The following is a 21,740-nucleotide window of genomic DNA, read 5'->3' as shown; positions in this document are numbered from 1 at the left end:
CTGCCGGTTATAGCGCCACCATGAGGCCGATTTCTGCAAAACACATTGTTTATGTTAGTCGCACAGATTTCATCCAAATCTCACGCAAATTGGTACACATGATCTCTGACTGTAGTCATGTGATCAAGGCGAGCCTGTTGGATTTCTCAGATTCTACACTGATTAGCTAAGATTGCCTTCCAAAGTTTTCAGGAGTAGCCCGTTTTGTACAAAATGCTGCACACGTCCTGCTCATCCGGAATTCTATCCTCAGAGATGCTATGAGTGATCTGGCTCTGCATTTCCTCAACAAAATGAAGAAAATTGTTGCAAGAAACAAACAAAAAAACATGTTTATATTACTCCTAATCATTTTGCCAAACATCACACACACTCCTATCCTCCTGGTGGAGACCTGTGCCCAGAAGGGCACTTTTTCTAGTTTGTATTGAGTTATGCTTGAAATGTACTGTAATTCTGCAAACTGTTAATAAATACTTCAATCAATGGTTCTCTCTAGAGCTAGTGGAAAAGTAACATACAGAGAATGGCCTGGGCCGGTGGTCCAGGAAACTAGGCCGACAGCGTGTCGCGGGTTTGAGTCCTGTTCCCGATGACCTTTGATGTGTATCTTTCCCCCATCTCTCTCTCTCTTTCCTGTCAAACTACTGTAATCTATCAATAAAAGCAAAAAGCTCCAAAACTTATCTTTAAAAAAAAGTGTACCAAAATGTTAGGTTATGGTCTCAATTTTAGTCACTACGTGACTATCACATATGCCATAGAATACCTTTTCTCTAAGTGATGCCTTGTGCCTCACAATTACCTACACACAGCCCTGCATCAGACCACAGTTGACTTTTATGTTCATGTGAATGTAGGCCGCAGCTCGCTCTGTGTATAAGCCGATGACAGCTTAATTCCTAGACTCGGGGGTCGGCCCCCCTGCTGAGGCCCCGCTGTTTGTGTTGTTTGACAGATAGAGATCAGACCGAGGAGAGATGAGTGGGAACCCTCTGAGTCCGCTCAAGTTTCTGGTCACTGTGAAAAGATTTGTCCAGGCCATTCAGATCTGATGAAGTTTCCCATGTTCTGAAGTACAGGGTTTTTTGGATAATAAGCTCCTCTGTCTTTCCCACATGCATGCACGCACGCACGCACGCAAACTCACACGCACGCGCACACACGCACGCACGCATGCACACACACACACAACCTTCTGAGGCTAACTTCCCTTTTTGGGACTACAGTACAGTATGTGGTGTAGTGACAAATGTTTCACTCATCACAAACCAAGGTAAGAGGGATTTGGGTCAATTGCTTTGGTGTTAGATGAGGCAGAAATGAGTGGAGAGAGTAGGCAAAAGGGGAGTGAGGTAGTGGAGAAAAGGGAGTGGGGGAATGAGTTGCAAAGAGGGGGCACCTTTGTTTAAAAGGGGTGGAGCAGTTGAGGTTTGGGGCTAACATGACAAGAGAAGTAAGTGTGTAGAGGGAACAACATTTGATGGGGTACGATTCATAATAGTTTAGAAAGAAACCAGAAGGCAGTGCAATATTCTTTTGAATATCGAATCTTGAGATAAGTCTAAAATCCATGCCGTAACCTGAGGAATATTGGTTGATGCAATGTTGACATTCTGAAGATGACAGTAAGTAAGCCTCTCACAGGTGCTGAAATGAAGCAAATGTTCTGTATTTTCCTAATGATGAGTAAGATTGCATCAGTCTCGACGCAATTCAATGGATACAACTGTGATGCCAACTACCACAGCAGATTTCCTGGTGAGAATATCCCTCAAACTAAATAGCTTCATGTAATTGTGTAAATGTCAGACCTGTCATTCTCTCTCCTCTCCAATATTTGGATTCTAAATACCAGCTCTTTTAGCTTTTTTATTTATTTATTTCCACATCTTTTTTAAACTTGTATTTCAGTATGGTCCACCCCTATTCTATATTTCTTACACTCTGTCCTTGCCCTTCTCTATTTCTCCAGCGGAGCGGGACATTAGTGTGTACTGTGGGGTTCAAACCATTACCTTGAAGATCAACTTCTGTCCAGTGTTGTTTTCTGGTTATACTGATGCAGACTTGGCATTAAACGGTCGGCATAGTGATGGCCACTGCAGGGGCTTCATCAACAACAACACTTTCCCCACAGCGGTGCTGTTCAGCATTAGCCTCAATACACTGGAGTTCTGTGGCAACACTCTTGAGGTAAGGAGCACACAGTCAGTTGCAGCGTATGAAGAGGGCCTTATACCAATTATAATTGCAATACTAATTGAAATAGAATTGACACCTTTTCTAGGAAAATTACAGTTTTAAGCCTAATTTATATGCCAAATCGATGTTGCATCTGAGATATTTTGCTTAGAGAGCAACATGTTTGACGATGACACTTCATCCTGGGGGCTAAAGGTCTTTGCAAGGCCTCAGCAATATGGCAGTATTATCGGAATAAAACTTTGAAGTGAAAATAATAAAATAATAAATCTGTAAAACACTTGAGATTTAGCTTTTTTGATCAAGGTGGTGTGGGATGTGATATGTTGTTGCTTTCTCCACAGGTAGCCACGGCCTATGGGGCCAATGCCTATGGGAACATGTCTCTCGTACAGATTGGGAATATCTCTGGCTATATTGACACTCCCGACCCGCCAACCATTATTAGCTACCTGCCTGGGCTACTGTATAAATTCAGCTGCAGTTACCCTCTAGAGTACCTGGTCAACAACTCACAGTTGGCATCGTAAGTTCCTTCTAGAAAATCTGGATCTACAGTGAATTTATACTTTGAAATCCATGTGGTTATTCACATCTTGTCTTTTGCTCTTTTATTTTTGGGACAATAGTACAATAATAGGCCTGGGCCGTGGCTCAGTGGTCCAGGCACCTTGTCTGGTAATCCAGTCTGGCAGTGTGCCGTGGGTTCGACTCCCGATCCTGACAGCCTTTACTGCATGTCTTCCCCCCATCTCTCTCCCCATTTCCTGTCAGCCTACTGTCTGTCCCTCCATAAAAAATATAAAATAAAGGCGAAAGCCGCAAAAAAACCAATAGTACAATAATAAAATTGTCTTTTGCATTTACTGGAAGCTCCACTTTATAGCTCAAATGCATTGCATATATATAAAGGTTACCTTTTAAATCATTTAATATGATGTATTACTGTGTTAATGATGTGAATACCTTCAAACTACCTTTTCATAGGTCATCTGCGGCAATATCTGTGAAGGAAAGCAATGGTACATTTGTGAGCACTCTTAGTATGGTCTTATACAATGTGAGTATGAAATTAGGTTTGATGTGAAAAGCATGATAATTCCCGCAAACTTGGCGGCTATATTGTGTCACATAAAAGAAAATCCAAATATATAGCATTTGATTTGGTTTTCTTATGATTCTGTCTTTTCCACAGGACTCAACATACTACCAGCCTCTCGCAATCCCAATGGCAGGGTTAGCTTTAAAAACCAGAGTGTTTGCAGCTGTCAAAGCCACAAACTTAGATAAACGGTATGAAATATTGTATATCCATGGTATTGCAGAGTCTCCCAAGTGATGGTTAACCATTAGACTTCCTAGAGCATCGACATGTATTACATATAGTTCTTTATCATACACTGGTGAAGTAGTACAACCTTGTGAGAATTCAGCATTTTTCAACACTTTTGAATCCCCATCTCTTCCGATTCAGCTCCAGCCTCTATGGTTTTCTTTTCATTGATTCTGTCATTATGTTATTATACTGTGTGAAGGCGCCATTCCACAGCAGAGAATGACAGATCAGTACTATTCCTTGTGTGGCTAGATCTCTATCCTCCATCAAGGCCTCACAGTTTTGTCTCTCCACAGATGGAATATCTTGATGGACTACTGTTACACAACCCCCTCAGGGAATCCAAATGATGAACTGCGTTATGACCTTTTCTTTGGGTAATCTGTCTTTTTATCAAATAATGCCGGGGTCAAAAGAAAAAGTGCCCCATTGCCTATTCACCAGACCACCATACATAAATTAATGAACTCTAAAAGGCTTATCACAAAGCTGGAAAGTATCTCAAATGGACATTTAAACAGCCTATAGTCTCCATGTCTGTGTGCGCAGTGTGCATGCATTTTATGTACACTGTAATATGAATGTGTTGTTCTCTTTTGAAACAGCTGCCACAAAGACCCACAGACAACAGTTTTTGAGAATGGGAACAGTCAGATGGGTCGCTTTGCCTTTGAGGTTTTCCGTTTTGTTAAACACCGACATCAAAAGATGTCCACAGTGTTCTTGCACTGCGTCACCAAGCTTTGCCGGGTGGATGACTGCATCATGCTCATGCCGGTAAGTATAGGTAGGTTCTCCGAAAGTCTCTACGTGGCTCCTGTAAATGACAATATGACTTCATGGATAAAATACGCCATGTAAACCTGTATGCCATGTCCATTTCCACCACACATGACCTTTTCCTTTGACCTTCATCTTGCGATCAATCCCACCAAGTTCACTGAAAATACGTCTATCCATTCTTGAGTTATTTTGTTTACAGACAGAATTTATATAGACATTATGATTTGATGATGATTTGATGTCACAGCATGACATCATAGAAGGCAAAGGATTATATCACTTGTTCTAATTTAGCATGAGGAATCCAACAAATTGGTGGAAATCAGATTAGTGGAAGATAAGAGGTTTTCAAATGATGCAATAATTAAAGGTGGAAGTCTAGAATCAAGTGCATCATAGGCTAAGCCAAAATTCTTAGGGGACACAATTAGAACATGGGGTAATTTAAAAAATAACAATAATTGTATTATGTCCTCTACTATCACACATGGAGGAATAATATAATGTAAGCTACTGTATATCATTAACATCTCAAACATGTTTTGTCTCCTACCCTTTAACAGTTTCCCTGCGGTGATTAAACAATTGTGTTCCAGATCTCCTTGAATAGTTTTTACTAACCTTTGAAGAGCCACTGCGCCGACTTGATCGTTGCTTGTCATGAAAATCCGCTTTAACTCTATAATTGCGGATGGCTGTTAGCATAACCCCCAGTTCCAGGTGCCACCATACGTGTTCACTTTAAAAGTTGGAGTTTGCCCTCCCCCCACACACACTCGCTACACACACTCTAGTATCATTGGAACAAGCACACACTGTTTACCTTTCGTCAGAAGCTTTTACATGGCGGGAGCATCGCGGTACAAAGGCACAAATTAAATCCGAAATTTGGATGGCAGAAGATCCACCAAGGACAGCTCTCCTGGAGTCCGATTTATGGACGTTTGAAAATCCTCCTTTCAACTGCTTTACATCGTGATTATATTTTCAATCCCATAGCTGGAGCGGTGGGGCGTTGCCATAGGAACCGGACCAATGTTAAACGCTGCGGTGGGATTCAACCATTATATAGGCGTGGCGATCACAACAACAGAGCGGAGAAGGAACGTGCACGCTGCTCGGCACCGCCGCCATTGTAATGCAATGGGCCTCAATTTCCCAGAACCCTTTGCATGCCGGTGAGATGGATGTTTTTGCGATGACTTCATCAAAACGCGTCACCTATCCCACTCTGTCCGATGGAATCCCCTTAAGACTTAAAACTTATTAAAACGCAGATTAAACAATGAAAACATAACTCGTGTAACTCGTTATTGTAAGGGAAGCTGTTCTACAGTCAATTAAATCGTGTAAGTTGGGATCCGACGGTAATTCCGACGGAGCATTAGTCCGACATGCGGGAACACCGGTCAGACTAACGCTCCAACATGCGCTGCTCCCGTGCTTGCGGTTATGGTTAGGTTAGGGTTTGAGGTAGGTTGACGGTCTAATGACTGTCAGATAGTGTCGGAACTAAAGCCTGTACCCGTGTAAAGTGCTAAGACTCCTCATTCCTGAGATACTGTATCAACAATTATGAAACTTTGACCCTTTCAACTCAATGTTAATCATCTATTTGCGCCCAAAGAGAAGATTTACATGAACATCAGCAGGCTGCCCTGAACATCTGGCCCAGTGTTATTTTGCTAACAGACAAACAGACAAGGTGAACATGAAAAACTACTGTGATATGCATGTCCTACAATGAAAGGTGCTTTTTAATAGTCTGAAAATGTAATTGCTAGATTTGTGGTCGACGCCGTAGGCGGGATGTGGAGCAGAAGCCAGAATCTAGGCCAGCCTCTGAGGAGGCCATCATCTCTGCTGGACCCATCATCACCAGGAGTGGTGAGTAATGGCCCACAGCGACACCCACACCCAGACACACACAGAGACATTAACATACTTCATACACAGTCACATGATGTCGCATCTACATTTCTCTGTATAAGTCCCCCATCTCTTCTTCTGTGCCTACTGCCTAGAATTATCCCTGAAATCCTCCTCTGTCTATTTCCATCATCATGGCATCACATTTTCCCGCTTACGCGCCGATCCCTGGAAATCTCATACCTAGCCACGTGTCATGTTTGTAAATGTTTATAAAATAAATGTTTTACAATAAATGATGAGTCATTCATTAAAACTCTTCATATAGCATGCTCAATCAAGCTACATCCCACACGTTTAACTGCTAGAAAAAGCTACAGCAGAAGATGTTATGTTAACAAGTTATTAGTTATAGCTGTGTCAGGGGTTGACACTAAGGTCTCAGAGGCACTTGCCCGAAAAGTAAATCGTCCATTATAAAATGATGATTACTTTTGATGATTAAACAATTGTTTTACTGTGCTAATTTTTTTTTTTGCCAAATGCCTACATGGCTATGAATATGACTATGGTTTCACACAAACTATTTTTTATTTTATGTGTAGCAAGTGTAGCAACAGCACATTATAGGTAAACAGGGTTCTTATTTAACATTCCACAGACCAGATGATGGAGCACTATGGCCACGTTCAGGTGTATAGATAGATATATCGTGTTGTGTTTATAGACGGTTCCGTCCACTCGCAAACGACCACTTGCCCTGTCGGACAACGCCTGCTGTGTACTTTGATTTCGGCTACTATCTGAAATATTATAATACATATAGTCACTCTAGTCAATACTTTCCTGAAATAATGCAGTCCTTAAGCTCAGACAGTGAGTTGGCACTAGTGTGGACTGCACATGTGATGGGAGAATATATTTTGAATGCAGAGGATTGCAATTTCACTGAATTCCTATTTTATGGGATGTTGACAAATTGACACAAAGTCCAAGAGATGCTGCTTTCTCGCCCCATGGTATTAATTGCAGACCAACAAGTTTTTATTTCAATTCATATTGAATGATCAACACATTTTGATACAACAGGATCCACAGTGCATTGGATTTCTTCCTTGTTGGTCTACAGTTTCTGCCACTGGACTTTGTGTTTATAAAGCTAACCGGTTCCAACAAAAAGCACCTGTCTTGTTCTAAAGCTGTACATGTGATGGAAGAGTGCACTGCATTCAGCATTAAAGACTGGACCTAGTGTTGCTCACCCACCTAAAAAAGAAAAAGGGAAAACCAAAGAAAAGTTGAAATTATTTCTATATTGAAATTGTGCAGTTTTCCCAAATTCCACAAATTCCTGGGCTTAATTTCCCTTACATTTTCTAGAAATGTATCGGAAGTTGTCAGATCATTTGAAACTCTATTTGTCTCCCCCAAAAAATAGGTGGCTGTGAATAAGAAAGTATGAACTATCTATAAAAACATTTTAATGAACACTGTCTCAATATTTACAGATGAAACACCAGCCAACAACTCACGACTTGGTAAGCTTTTTTTTTAACACATTGTTAACCAACATTCAGGTATGGAGTGAATGTAGCTCGCATACACACACACGCAAGCACGCACACACACACTTTTGGAAAACCTGAAAATGTGGCTATATTAGCTATCAGGTCATGTCAATGATTGCATACAGTAGTTGTTAAGTTTCTGTGTTTGTTTTTGTTATCCTTCAGCTGCATCTAGTAACACCTCCCTGCCAATGAATCCTGTGACCAGTGCGCTGCTCTCGGGCGTGGTTATCCTAGGTGGGCTCAGTATCAGCTTTTTCCTGCTCTCAGTCCGCCTGCTCCATAATACTCGCCTACCCACAGTCACATCCTCAGGATCCTGGAACCCCACCTTCAAATGAACAGAATGAGTTCTGTGTGTTTACATGTGCCACGCATGTAATAAACTATTGTCTATTTACATATCTACATGAGTGGTATTCACCATGTGTACTGACTATTGTACTGTCTGTAAATGCAACCCCCCCCCCCCCCCCCTTATTTTAACTCATTATACTATATTGCATTTTTATCTCTTTATTAATGTCTGCTTGCTTTTATTAAGTGTTTGTTTGCATGTGTCCTGTATGCATAAGCAGTGAATGGCCAATCTAAAGGTGTGTGTGTGGTGTGTGTGTGTGTGTGTGTGTGTGTGTGTGTGTGTGTGTGTGTGTGTGTGTGTGTGTGGGGGGGGGTGTGTGTGTGTGTGTGTGTGTGTGTGTGTGTGTGTGTTGTAAATACCTGTTACTCATGTCACATCATGCCAGTGCCATGCCACTGCCTGGGTAGTACTCTGTATTGAGATTTTCTTTTCTTTTTTTATATATTTTTTTCTATATATATATTTTTTAAAGTGACGTGTTTTATTCTTTGTTAAAGCTGGCCTACTGTAGGTCCTGATAGAAAATACTATTGAATACCTCATTAGGCTTTACTTGCAATCTGTTGTTTGGAACAGGATCTGTTACATTGAACCAAATGCATTCTTTCAAGTAGGCTACTGTGACACCATTAAATGAAGAATATTTTATATAAACTAAAACACAAACATTATAGTACAGTAATAAGGACCACTGAAGGATGACCTGCTGACTCTGTGACACATCTGTTATTACTGAACAAAATGATAAAAGTGTGAAATTATACTGTAAGGTGTATACAGCGGCTATATCATAGATAGAAGTCTTGACTGTGAATTATCTTTTTCCTTATGTGCATCGTTTATATTAAAACTGATGAATGAGTAATGAAGTTTCAAAAGGCGTTTGCCTTTGCCCTCGTGCTGGATTGGATCCTTCATGATTCCACGAGCTTAGCTGACACAGCGATCGTCGTACAGGGCTTCGATGGGGGAGAGATCACATCCGCTGATGCGTTCGGCTGTCCGCACAACCCGAGTGCCTTGCGGTTGAGGTCAGTGCAGCTGCCATTATACCAGGCAGTGAAGCAGCCAGCCAGGATGCTCTCTGTGTCTGTGATGGCTCTGTAGAAAGCCTTTAGAACTTTGGGACCCATGCCAGCTTTCTTGAGTTTTCTCAGAAAGTAGAGGGTGTTGTTTTGCTTTCTTCACCACTCTGCCCTGCCTAGGTGAGATCTTCAGTGACGTGCATCCCCAAGAGCACAGCATTAAAGGGGGTGGTGAATTTAATTTGAATATTGGGTTTAATACAGTAGGCTATACCTGGCCATGATTTAGTGGATAATTTTATCCATGAAAAGGCTGTGAAAAAATGCTGGATAGTGTTGTAATTGTATAGGTCCGACGGTTTCTGAGAGAAAAATACTTGTGTACATGTGATACATGTGAGTTTTTGCATTGTCCCATGTAAGTCGATGGGAATTTTTTATTCAGTAATAATACATTAATTATCAATCAATCATTTGTAAAATTGAAAAAAGGGCGTTGTTAAGACCTCCATATTATTATGGTCAATGCCTGTGTGAAAAGTGGGAGCAATTGGTGCAGGCAGTGAGGCGCTACGACACACATTCAGACATTCATTCATTCATTCATTCAGACATTGAGTTAATTATAGTATGATGATATGATATGATATGATATGATGATGATATCATATGATATAGTATGATATGATATGATGATAATATCTTTCTTAGTAGCCTAGTAAGCCTACTTATACTATTGCAGGTAAAATCATAACTTATATAGCATAGATTCTCAGACAAAATATGACCCCAGCTGATTTCAAACCACTATGCTAATAAGGCTAGCTAAACAAAGGCTAACAGCTGTGGGTATATCAGCTATTTTGCCGATGAGATTTTATACAGGGAAAAAAGGAGTGTACCAAGAGTGCAGAGTGACGGAGCCCTGGGGGACTCCGTCACTCTGTTCAACTAAGTATACGTAGGCCAGCTAGGGTTTAAGTGCAAAGCCCATATATGGAGATCTCTGATGTCATCAATATGGATATATGTCAGGACCTACATGTTCTGACATTCCATATGTTGATCATTCCCGAATCCCCATCCATCCTTCCTCTTCCATGTCTCCCCCCCTTTTTTAAGGTTTGTTATGGGGCTTTTATGCCTTTATTGATAGTGAACAGTAGACAGAGAGGAAAGGGGGAGAGAGAGATGGGATCGAGTGACATGCGGCAAAGGATGTCGTGCTCGGGAGTCGAACCCAGCTGACATATTGAACCCAGCTGACATATCAAGTACAATAACACCAACACATCCACATCAGTAACAAACTATGTGGCCTAACCACCTTCTTGGCTGGGCGGAGACCTGTGCGCCGATGAGCACTTTTTCTAGACGTCCCTCCTCCTTCTCTCTCTCTCTTCTATACTGATGATGCCACATCCTTTTTGTTTGCACACTGATAGAGAACCATATCCTCCCACTCAACTCATTAATGCAACACAATACAGGTGTGTAAGCTAGTACTGCTGACAATGACCCTGATGAAGACTGGGTCACAATGCTTCATATAGGTTTTAGGTTTTAATTCCCTATGCCAGTATTCCCAAACAACAGAATACTATGATACAATATGATATAGGCCTATCACATATTTTAGTTTATTTGGATGAATTTCTAACATTAAAACATACTTATAATTAACATAATGTGTTTTATATATAGAATAATTGAGAAAGATTAAAGAAAAGTCATTATTGTGTAGTCGACATAGGCCTATCATATTATCATTGAAAACTGGTGCAACTTTCCTTCCAAAGAGCATACTGGGCAGTGGGTTAATTGGCTTAATAATTCAACCCAAGTTCAACTGAAGTTCCATGAGAAACCACAGCCAGGAAGTTTATTCTTTTGAGTGACCTGAAAATATGATATGTCGTAGGGAGTGTTTGAGGGACAACTCAGAAATGATCATGTGAGAAGACAGGAGGGCGTTCAGTCCGTTTGGAGTGTACACGTCATAACTATGACAATGTAAGTACGGTGTCCGTAATCCTCTTCATAGTTTTATACATTTTGACAAAAGAGCGAGGGCAACACTGATACTCTGATTTGACCCTAATCAGTGAAAATGTCTTCTCTTCCCAGGTGACTCACTTGACAAGATCATGTTACAATGTCCTTCACCCATTTCCCAAAACTTGAACGTGGAAGATGATCTGTTTACATGCTGGGACCTTGTGTTTTGACTCACTAGCAAAAATACAGCAAAATTACTCAATGATTAAGTAAGAAGTGGGCTTGAACATTCCTCATATTATTATTATTATTATTATTATTATTATTTTCTATATCTATATCTATATAAGTTTCACAATCACATACCGCACACATAATTGGTACTTAAATTACTTTTTTAATAATAAAATATTCACTAATAATTAAAATTTATTATTGTCCTTCAAACTATAAAATTGCTGAGCTAACACCTGAATGATCATTTGCGCTAATTTATCAAAGTTTTGGGTCATCCAGGACACATTAAACCTATAGACATGTAGCTATATGGGGAAACAGGACCTCCCTTTTCATTGTGTTCATAGTCCCAGTAGACTATGAACCATACACTTTCTTACTTTATTAAGTTTCATATTAGTATGTAAGGAGTTCATTGCACACACAATGCCACAAAGCCACTTTGTGACATTGACATTGTTTAGCCATGTAACTTTGAAGGTGACTGTGTTGGGTTTCACCATTTGCCTCAAGGAAAGTACCATGGTGCCTCAACCACAAAAGTGAATTGTTTAAGCAAACTGAGGCAGCTCCACCAAAATGGCATTGACCCTGTTTCCATCCAATCCTAGAACAGCATTGCAACTTTACATCTGTTCTGCTTGCCATATATAAGACAGACCACTGTGGACACACCTCAACACAACTGAGAGACTGAAGAGGTAAGATACAAGCATCTGACTGAGCTGAGGCATCATATACAGTACAGCATAAGACTTTCATTGCTTGACAACCTTGGATTATCCAGCTTGTTTTGGACCTTCAGCATCTACGCACCTCAGGATCTACAAATGTTTTGCTGTACACTGTTTTGGATTTTCATCTTCCGCTTGCTTGCTTGTTTTTATCTTTACCTCAGCATTTCACAGAGGCCATTTCGGTGAGATGGCTTTAGTCTGCTTCCTCATCCTGAACTCCTTTTGGATTGCGGGCCGAGAGGCCCTTACTCTAACTGATTGCGGAATGTTTGGTAGGAGACCAGGTAAAGGACTAACATTTATTCTCATAACATGAAGCGGTTATTTATTTATTTTTACCTTTACTTAAGATAAGCTAATATGTTATTATGTTCTAATTTACTTGGGTCATATTTTTATTAATTGTAAAGTCCACTTGAATGTCATCATCTACAATACTAATAATATTAATATTAATATTTATAAATGCATTCACACACACACACACACACACACACACACACACACACACACACGCGCAAGCCACACACACACACGCACGCACGCACGCACACACACACACAAACACACACACAATTAGTTATTAATATACCGGTAATTATTATGCAATATAATACTCACCCTCAGCATGTCATTGAAATGACCTCACCTGAATGTCATCCTCTCCTAAAGTTATGTTGCATAGCAAATGATCTGATGATGCACTCAGTAACATTACTGTCTGATCCTCTTCAACAGAATATACTGATATATCAGTGTCTTGTGGTACCAACACCATTGAACTGGCCATTCAAATCTGCCCAGCTGTCTACACTGGGTACAATTCGAGCTTGCTGGTGCTGAACCATATTATGGATAACGCGGGCTGCAAAGGAACGCTGGACACTTCAGTGGCTCCTCCGGTGCTGAGATTTCGCTTCCCCATCAGAGAAGGAAATGCCTGTGGTAGTAGGTTCATGGTAAGTCCTGGGGGCATGGCAATGATGTCTCATTGCCATGTTGGGTCTGTCTGTCTGTCTGTCTGTCTGTCTGTCTGTCTGTCTGTCTGTCTTGTGCACACTGCCAGTAGGCCATGGAAGTATCTCCATGCATTTCTTTCCCAGATTTATAGGCTACTTTTTGAAATATTTCTATTTAATAATAATAATAATAATAAAAAAGAAAAAAATGAATGGCAGTCGGATATTCAGGCTGAAACCTTACTCAAATATGGAGTCAAATGTCACAGAAGACTGATATCATAGAATAGCCGCATGAAGTGTGAGATCCACAGAGCCATTCCATTATTAGACCACATCTTGTGCAGTTGAAAATAGTTTAAAATAATGTGACTTCTCCTGTCTCTATTCTGAGGTGAATATTCTGTGACATATAGCTTGTGCAGTTTCCTTGCAGTGAGATTTGGTGTGGAGGGGAAAAAGGTGTGGGCCAAGTATAGAGCCCTGAGGGATCCCGATCAACAAAGTATACAGGCTATAGGGTTTTAGTGCTTAAGAACTTGAATGTGTACTGTTGCTAAGCAGGTACGATGCACATCACTGCACAGTGTCCACTTGGTGTCAGTCTGATGTTCCAGAACTGCATTAACAATCTGTTGTTAATTTCTCAGACCACAAGTGCACCAGGGTCGGGGATTTTCTCGGACTTCTCCAACATCCAGAAAGTCAACGTGAGTGGAGTGGTCAGGTCTTGGGATCCTACCATTGGAAAGATCACCTACAATGCAGAGCTCAAGTACTATTACTCTTGTGCCTACCCACTTGAGTATCTCATTAACAACACCCAGGTGGATGTGTAAGTGTTTTGTTTTGTCTTAATGCATGATATAGAGGGATTGCATATTACGATGCGTTAAGCATGCATACAGTAAATGTCTATCATACTTCCTCAGCATATTTTACTCTCCTATTGAGAGCAGGATATTCATAATGGATTTAATGGCTTGGTTTATAGTGTTGAGATGGATGCATCAGTGTTTTGCTTGATTCATACTTGGTTACGCGACACTGGCACACAACTAAGCCTAAATCACTCTTCTGTCTGCTCTGTATGGACCTTCGCTCACGGTTGCTTCTCTATTCCCTCTCAGGTCAGCCTCCTCCATTGCTTTGAAAGACAACAATGGGAGCTTCATCAGTACTCTGAGCATGGCCTTGTTCGAGGTGAGAAAACACATTCACAGTAGTGCTATCTCAAATGCATGCGCTGACACATAGATTTCTGAGCTGCACAAATTGGCAAACGCCAACGGGTAAGCACCATGAAGAGGAACGTGCTCATATATCTCAGATATTAGGCTCTATCCACTGTTAAGCCTAGAAGTTTTAACATCTGCAAGGGCATTTCAATTACTTTCATATTAATTGCCATGCCTTCTTTGTTTGCCAGGATCTGAATTATACTTCGCCCCTCATAATACCACCTCGGGGTCTTGAACTGCGAACTAAAATCTACGTACAGGTGAAAGCCGCCAATCTGACATCCCAGTAAGAAACGATTCTTTCATGACAGCAATGCATATTTTCATAGGATGATTAGGAAATTGATTTGTAGGTACTTTGCTTGCATGTCTGTATGTGTGTATATAATGTGCATCTATGTCTGTATGAATGCATGTACTGTATGCACCGTATGTATACATCAATATTGTATGTATGCATGCTTGCTTGCACATGCTAGCATTGTATGGACATACACGCATACACTGATACATACTGTAGATATATCAATAGATCATTATTTCAGCATATTGTTGGTTAGTGTGTCCGACAATTAGTTATAGACTTTGATTAGAGGACTCCACCTGTGACCTGGAGTCTCTGACTCGGTGCTGTGGACCTCACTTTTTCTGCACAGGTACCATGTTCTGCTGGACCGGTGCTATGCTTCAGTCTCTCCTCAACCCAACAATTCTACTTTCTTCAATCTCTTTGTCTCGTAAGTCAAACAGCACAGTTGTATAATCACTGTTCTACAAAAGTAACTTATTTCCTCTCGCTTGATCAAGGCTAGATGGCGGTTTCTGCCCGATGGTCACCAGAATTCCACATTAAATTCAAACACTTCCATATCTGTACAGGCTTTGCACTTTTCGTGCAGTAAATACACAGCCACCTCAAGTCAGGGGAGCCTTTATTCTTAAATTCACCTCACTTATTTTCAATCATTAATATACTTTCTGTATCTATCTGTGTGCAAATGAGCACTTGAGGTGAGGTTCGCCTTTTTCCAAAAGGTGCTCCATAGATCAGATGACAACCATGTTGGAGAACGGGGACAGCCAGAGGGCCCGCTTCTTTTTCCCTGCATTCCGCTTCATTGAGCAGCAGAACCAAACGGTCTCCACCTACTACCTTCACTGCATCACCCGACTCTGTGAGCGCACCACCTGTGACACCTTTAAAGTAAGCATGAAACCTTTCACACCAATAACACAGTCAAATCAGTGTTCATTTAACTCAGATTGTACAAATGAATGTCACTGAGGATTTTACCGTGAACCAATCTGTCTCTTTGGCTCTGATTCCACAGCAGTGCAACAACAGGAGGAGAAGGAGGGATGCTGAGACCACTATCATCCACGATGGTATCACTGAGCCATCTTTACTCACGGTACCCATTGCAACCCAGGCAGAGAACAGTATGTCTCCCATCTAAAATTAAACACTACACATCTTCTATTCTGTCCATGTCTGTCTCTCATTTCACTTCACGCCTTTTCTCACTTTCTCTAAATAAAAATAGAGAAATAATCAAATATATTTCAGACTATTTTACAATAATTCAAAAGTAATCATGGATACTGACTTTGAGTATTTCTCACATTTCTTTCTTCTAGCCGCTGTAATCCAGGTTAACGGTAAGTCTATTTTGCATCAATATTATTATTTTAATTATTGTCTCAGCCTGGCCGGATGGCCGAAGGCCATAGGGTCGTGGTTGTTTTCGTGGTAGTGATCCGGGCACCTAGGCATCTGACATCGAATCGAATCCCGATACCGACGACTTTTGCTGCGTGTCACCCTCTATCTCCCTCTCCCCATTTCCTGTCAGCCTGCTGTCCTATCAATAAAGGCATAAAAGACCCAAGAGCCAAAAGCATCCCCCCCCCCGCCCCCCCGCCCCCCAAACAGTATTATTAACTTAATTATTAATGAATGTATTGTCTTCACAAGACATTGGGTGCTTTGTTGCCCTATGTGTGTGATTTTTTTGTCATTCTCCTTTGTGTGCAGACCCCTCTGCTGCCCAGCGTATTCGCAATGGTCAGGCAGTCGGCCTGGGGATCTCAGTGGCTGTCCTCGGTGTGATAGGGCTGATTGCTGTACTGTTGGCTGCAGCCTTCTATCATAAGCTCAAGCGGCTAAGTTAGCATTACTAACATGTCACTAACATGACATGATGAAATATCATGACATGATGAGACAGGGCCACATTTCCATACTGGTGGAGGTATGAATGGGTTTCTCTGAATCAATGTATATGGTTGGTTTTGTATTTTCTCTCTCTCGTTTATTTTGTTGGCTCTCGTTTTTGGAAAGCTAAACCTTTTCACCGCTTGAACATGAAGTTTGAACATTCCACATAAAATATCTAATATAGATATAAAGAAAGAAATGACATTTCAAATCCAGACAGGATGGTCAAGGAGACCAAAAGATGGCTACATACTCCAGTCTAAATGACCTAACTAGCTGCTTTCATCTAAAGAAAAACCAGTGGGTTTGTCAGTGTGTGAGTATTCCAGGAGTATGTCAGGTGCTCATGCTTTTCGCTTGTATATGTAATACAATACATATGAAAAAGCCTGCACTTCTGTGTATGAACCGTGAAGCAGACCGTGAAACAGCTTCACACAGGTGAAGCAGACAGCAGACTACCATTGGCCTACCAACTACTGACTAAAAGTCATAGATTTGCTTTGCCATTTTGAAGGACTTTTGTTCAACCCAGCGCTTTCTTACTTGAATGTTACTGTACATTTTTTGTTTTGTTGTTGCATGTTGTAGTAAGCATGTATTATTAAATTCAAGGTGAAAACTTTTGTAGGCCAATAGCCAATATTCTGTACCTCACATAAGGCACAAAAATGTACAAACCAAAATTCAAACATACAGTATAACCATAATGTCAAGAAGACAATTGGCTACATTTGTTTATTTATTTGCAGAAAGCATCCCAAGCATATTTTGGTCTGATAATTTGACTTGACTTGAAGTTGAACCAATGTATCCAAGTCTGAGATCAACACATTCAGACTTTTAAGAAGTCTCAGGGGATATTTTCATTATATTAAACATTACTTGCAATAATGTATAATTCTATTATGTGGCAATTAACTGTTATGAGAAAGAAATTATATATTTGTCAAGAATGAATGGTTGCTGTTGTTTCTGTTCATGTCTGCATGCATTACCATTATTAAAGCTGGCAGGTTATGGATGGAATATGTTATGTCTATTCATATCTATTCTATTCATCAATAGAAATTCCCCTGCAATATACACTACCTAAATCAATGATATCAATATTCAGACTATCCCACCTTATTACACATTTCACACATGAAAATATCTCAAATTAGATGCTTCCTATAAGAGGAATTATGTTGGTTTTGATTCCAATTAATTACTTTAATGAATTAATTAAATTATTATATTTAATTAAAATTTCAGGAAATTGAACAGAGATGGCAGACCATTTATTCAACTATTCTTACATGAAGAATATAGACTAACTGCATGAATCTATAGGCCTACTGTAAGTACAAGAAAGAAAGAAAGAAAGAACTGAAATGGTCCATGAAAGTGATGTTTTTATTTTTACTCTCCACTAGAGGGTACCTAATCACCATTTTCAATTATGGCTCTTAATGTACATGTATGGTGACTGCATCATGTACAATTCCAAACACCAATCTATCTGCAAAGATGATCAAAATAAGTGACTGACATCACAAACAAGGGAATGAATCAGGAATACATTTGGCCTTCCAATTAGGCCCTTCATAATTGTAAAATAGATGGTAAATACCGGTACATCACATATTCATAAACACATTCACACCCATGGTGGAAACAACCATGCCGGGCACCATCTTGCTCATTGGGAGCAAGGTCATAAGCATGGATCCATGGGGCACCACCCTAATAATCTTTTTACAAAATATGTTCTCTGTACAATTTCTAAGTAAATTTAGTTTAGCTTTCCGAAGAGTAAGACAGCACGTTTTCAAGATTCATGTTACATGTATTCCAAGTGAAGTATAAGAGAGTAAAATCATTGGATTTCGGCTCCTCGACATTAGACCCCATCACCACGACCTGCATGGTGTCGACCTGACTGGAAGTCCATGGATCCAGCCGCGGCGTTGATTCCCCCAGGTCCTGGAGTTTGGTGTCGAGTCTGCAGGAGGGGACTTAGCTAGAGGAGACTATGGTGATGAATACTGAATGGTGTATGAACAGCATCCTCATAATATGAGGATGCTGTTCATGCACAGTTATATTATATAGAGTTCCTCTTCTCCAGGTGGGTGAGGGTGGTTTTGAGTATTGTGGCTATGATGACATCGTCCGTGGATCTCTGTTTATACTGGTAAGCACATTTGGGAGGGTCCGGTCAGGGTGGGAGGTAACATGCTACAGATTAGTCAAGAAAAGCATGCTTTATTTTATTTCATCGTACATGAACAGTGTCGTGCGCTGAAAATAGCAGATCTACAAGCTGACAGGTGCATTCTGCATGACCCAAAGGGAAGTGACATGTCTTCCCCTACCTAAACCCAGTGGCAATCTTTCTTCCCAGCTATTAAAAACAACCTACTTAAAAAAAAGGGATGAAATAATGAACCATAAGGTGGCTCTTCATTATGGTTGTTGTAATTGTATGTTAGATCTCCCCTATTTTATAAGGGCTCTCTCTAATTTAATTAAAACAACAAGGATACGTGTGTGCTCTCATTCTCTCTAATGGACAGTAACCTTTAGATACAGATGGTGGGGCCTCTAAAATGTTAATAGCCTGGACTCTGGAGGAATAGAAGTGAGGCGGGGCTGGGACTCAGTCACTATACTCTCTTTGCATATTTAGGACAACATGTGGGGGACATCATATAAAGTCACATCCTGTAGGTGTTAAGTATCGCATAGTGTAAAACATTTCTGAGGATCCCTTATTAGTAAGTTATTAACTTATTAGTACATTACTAACACTTGGGATTTTATTGTAAATAATATTACTGCTAATATTACTCATATTGATTGATCTTCAATCTATTATACTAAGCATCGTTATTACTGACAGAAAAGAAAACTTTGTCATTCTGTGCAAAATAAATAAAAAACAATCTGCTAGGATGAAATGTTGCTTCAAAGAATATATTTTTTGTCCTCAGTTGAAAGAATGATTGATGATGGAATATTCTTTTTGATCCAAGGTATTTTCATATTAATTTGCATTTAATCCACCTGCAGGCTATACGTTCAATTTAGCAGACGGGACAGTAATTAAATATTCATGGCCCTCTTTTCTGTAATTTAGGTCACAGTGTCTATCATGATACATGTGAATAAACAAAAGATTTGTTTTTTTCTGTCCCCTAGATTATACACGGGCCAATCATAGTAGGTAAACGGCTCTGTCATACATACCTGTAGATAAGATGTGAAGCCATGCCATGTCACATGACAGTTTGCTGTGTGTGTGTGTGTGTGTGTGTGTGTGTGTGTGTGTGTGTGTGTGTGTGTGTGTGCACGCAGTGGTGGAAAGTAACTAAGTAGGCCTAGGCTATATAGGCTACTAAAGTACTGTACTTCTTTGGTATTTGTATTTGAAAATAGACGATTTACAAGCTCACAATGCATGATGCAAGTAACGCATTGTGGTTGATTGTAGATCTGCTATTTTCAAAAGATTTCAAAACATTTGAAAACTTGAAAGGGGACATTCTGCATAATGAGTACTTTTAGTACTTCAAGTGCATTTTGATACCAATACTTTTGTACTTTTACTCAAGTACATTTTTAATTCTGGACTTTTACTTGTAACAGAGTATTTCTATATTGCAGTACTGATATTTTTACTTAAGTAAATGTAGGCTAAGCTTACGACACCCCCTATTGTTTATTTCATTATAATTAATTCCTACTCATGTTCATAGTAGAGTTCATGGGATTACAAGTTAAATAGTTAAAAGGATAAAAGTTCCTGCATGAGTGTATTTAATTTTGTCATTGCTTTATGTAATGTTAGTCTTTTACTACTATAATAGTCAGACAACACATACAGAGCTATAGCTCCACTGCACCATAAGGGGGCACACTCCAGTGAGCGCTACAGGATTCTGTCAGTCAATGAGTAAGGCAATTCATCCTGTATTGTGATGTGAATGAGGATGCAGAAACATGTTTTAATACATTTTGTACCGAACGCTTTTAAGAGGATTTATTCTTTGTTTTGTAATTGTTCTTTTTGGTAGTTAGTTTTAGGATATTTTAGATTAATAAACATTGTATTTTATGGCATTTTAGTAGCCCCTGTACCAGGACAATAAACCCATGTTATATTTTGATCCATGATTCAGTGTCAGTCTCTCTCCGCTTATTTATGGTTTTTGCTCTCTTGCCTGCCTGGTAAAACGTGAACCTGTGTGAGTCATTGAACAAACCGAAGCTAAGAATAATAATGATAAGAGTTTCCGTTTCTCTTCAATTAAATAACGGATGGCGTAGTCCCAGGTTTATTCACTTAATAGGGTTTTACAACATTGATATCTTTCGCACTTTAAACTGTGCAACTCAAATAATTAATGGTTGTATGTCTTACAAAGTAATAACAATAAAGAGTATTCTATTGCCAAAGTACTATGTGACTGATTCGGCCTTGGTCACATTTGTAAAGATGAATGGTAACAACTGAGGAGGTACTTAAAAAACTGAGTGCCCTTCAACCCCACAAGGCCACTGGCCATGACAATATTCCCTCCAAATTTCCCAGAGACTCTGCCATCTCTATAGCTCCTAAACCTCTCCATCAAACAGGGACATGTCCCCCAAGATTTCAAACTGGGCATAGTAACCCCTGCACAAGAAAAGGAGCAAATTAGACCCTGGCAATTACCGCCCTATTTCTATTCTTAGCTCCATCTCGAAAGTGATGGAAAAAATAGTCTATGCACAGGTTGAAAAGTATCTTGCCACAAAATAAATTAATGTATGAATTTCAATCCAGCTTCAGAACATCCCACTCCACTGACACATGCCTCCTCTATTTGAGTGACCACATCAAACACGAGGTGGATGCTGGCAAATACTATGGCATGGTCATGCTGGACCTCCAAAAGGCTTTTGAGCTATGGTGTTCCACAAGGATGCATACTAGGGACTTTACTGTTCCTAATATATGTAAACGACATGACATCAGCTTGTGACTGCAACTTGTTCCTGTTCGCAGATGACTCAGCACTGCTGGTCTCGGACAGGAACAAAACTGCAGGTTGAAAAGGACCTCAGCTCTGAACTCGGTAGAATCTGCACCTGGCTCGCTGATAACAAATTATCTTTACACCTGGGAAAAACTGAATCCATTCTTTTTGGATCAAACAGTAATCTCAGCAAGGCA

The 21,740-nt window shown here is 40.1% G+C and overlaps 2 protein-coding genes across 2 annotated transcripts; both read left to right on the top strand.

The window, feature by feature from the left end:
• Positions 1-1,622: 1,622 nt before the first annotated feature.
• On the top strand, positions 1,623-8,102 carry LOC306932465 (zona pellucida-like domain-containing protein 1; the record flags this gene model as incomplete). Its single annotated transcript, XM_079514295.1, has 10 exons — positions 1,623-1,761; positions 1,976-2,196; positions 2,550-2,731; positions 3,193-3,265; positions 3,401-3,498; positions 3,838-3,918; positions 4,147-4,318; positions 6,109-6,211; positions 7,702-7,731; positions 7,927-8,102. 10 exons carry the CDS (start codon positions 1,623-1,625, stop codon positions 8,100-8,102), a joined length of 1,275 nt encoding a protein of 424 aa, XP_079370421.1.
• A 4,204-nt stretch (positions 8,103-12,306) lies between these two features.
• On the top strand, positions 12,307-16,491 carry LOC306932015 (zona pellucida-like domain-containing protein 1; the record flags this gene model as incomplete). The annotated part of the gene is made up of 10 exons (XM_079513720.1): positions 12,307-12,403; positions 12,858-13,078; positions 13,729-13,913; positions 14,209-14,281; positions 14,508-14,605; positions 14,976-15,056; positions 15,355-15,523; positions 15,651-15,759; positions 15,958-15,978; positions 16,355-16,491. The coding sequence occupies 10 exons, from the start codon at positions 12,307-12,309 to the stop codon at positions 16,489-16,491; spliced, it is 1,191 nt and encodes a 396-aa protein (XP_079369846.1).
• Positions 16,492-21,740: the final 5,249 nt, after the last annotated feature.

Source organism: Electrona antarctica (genome assembly GCF_951216825.1).
Source record: "Electrona antarctica genome assembly, chromosome: 11".
NCBI lineage: Eukaryota > Metazoa > Chordata > Actinopteri > Myctophiformes > Myctophidae > Electrona > Electrona antarctica.
Note: the sequence above shows the minus strand (reverse complement) of the source record. Positions and strands in the feature narration are given on the sequence as shown.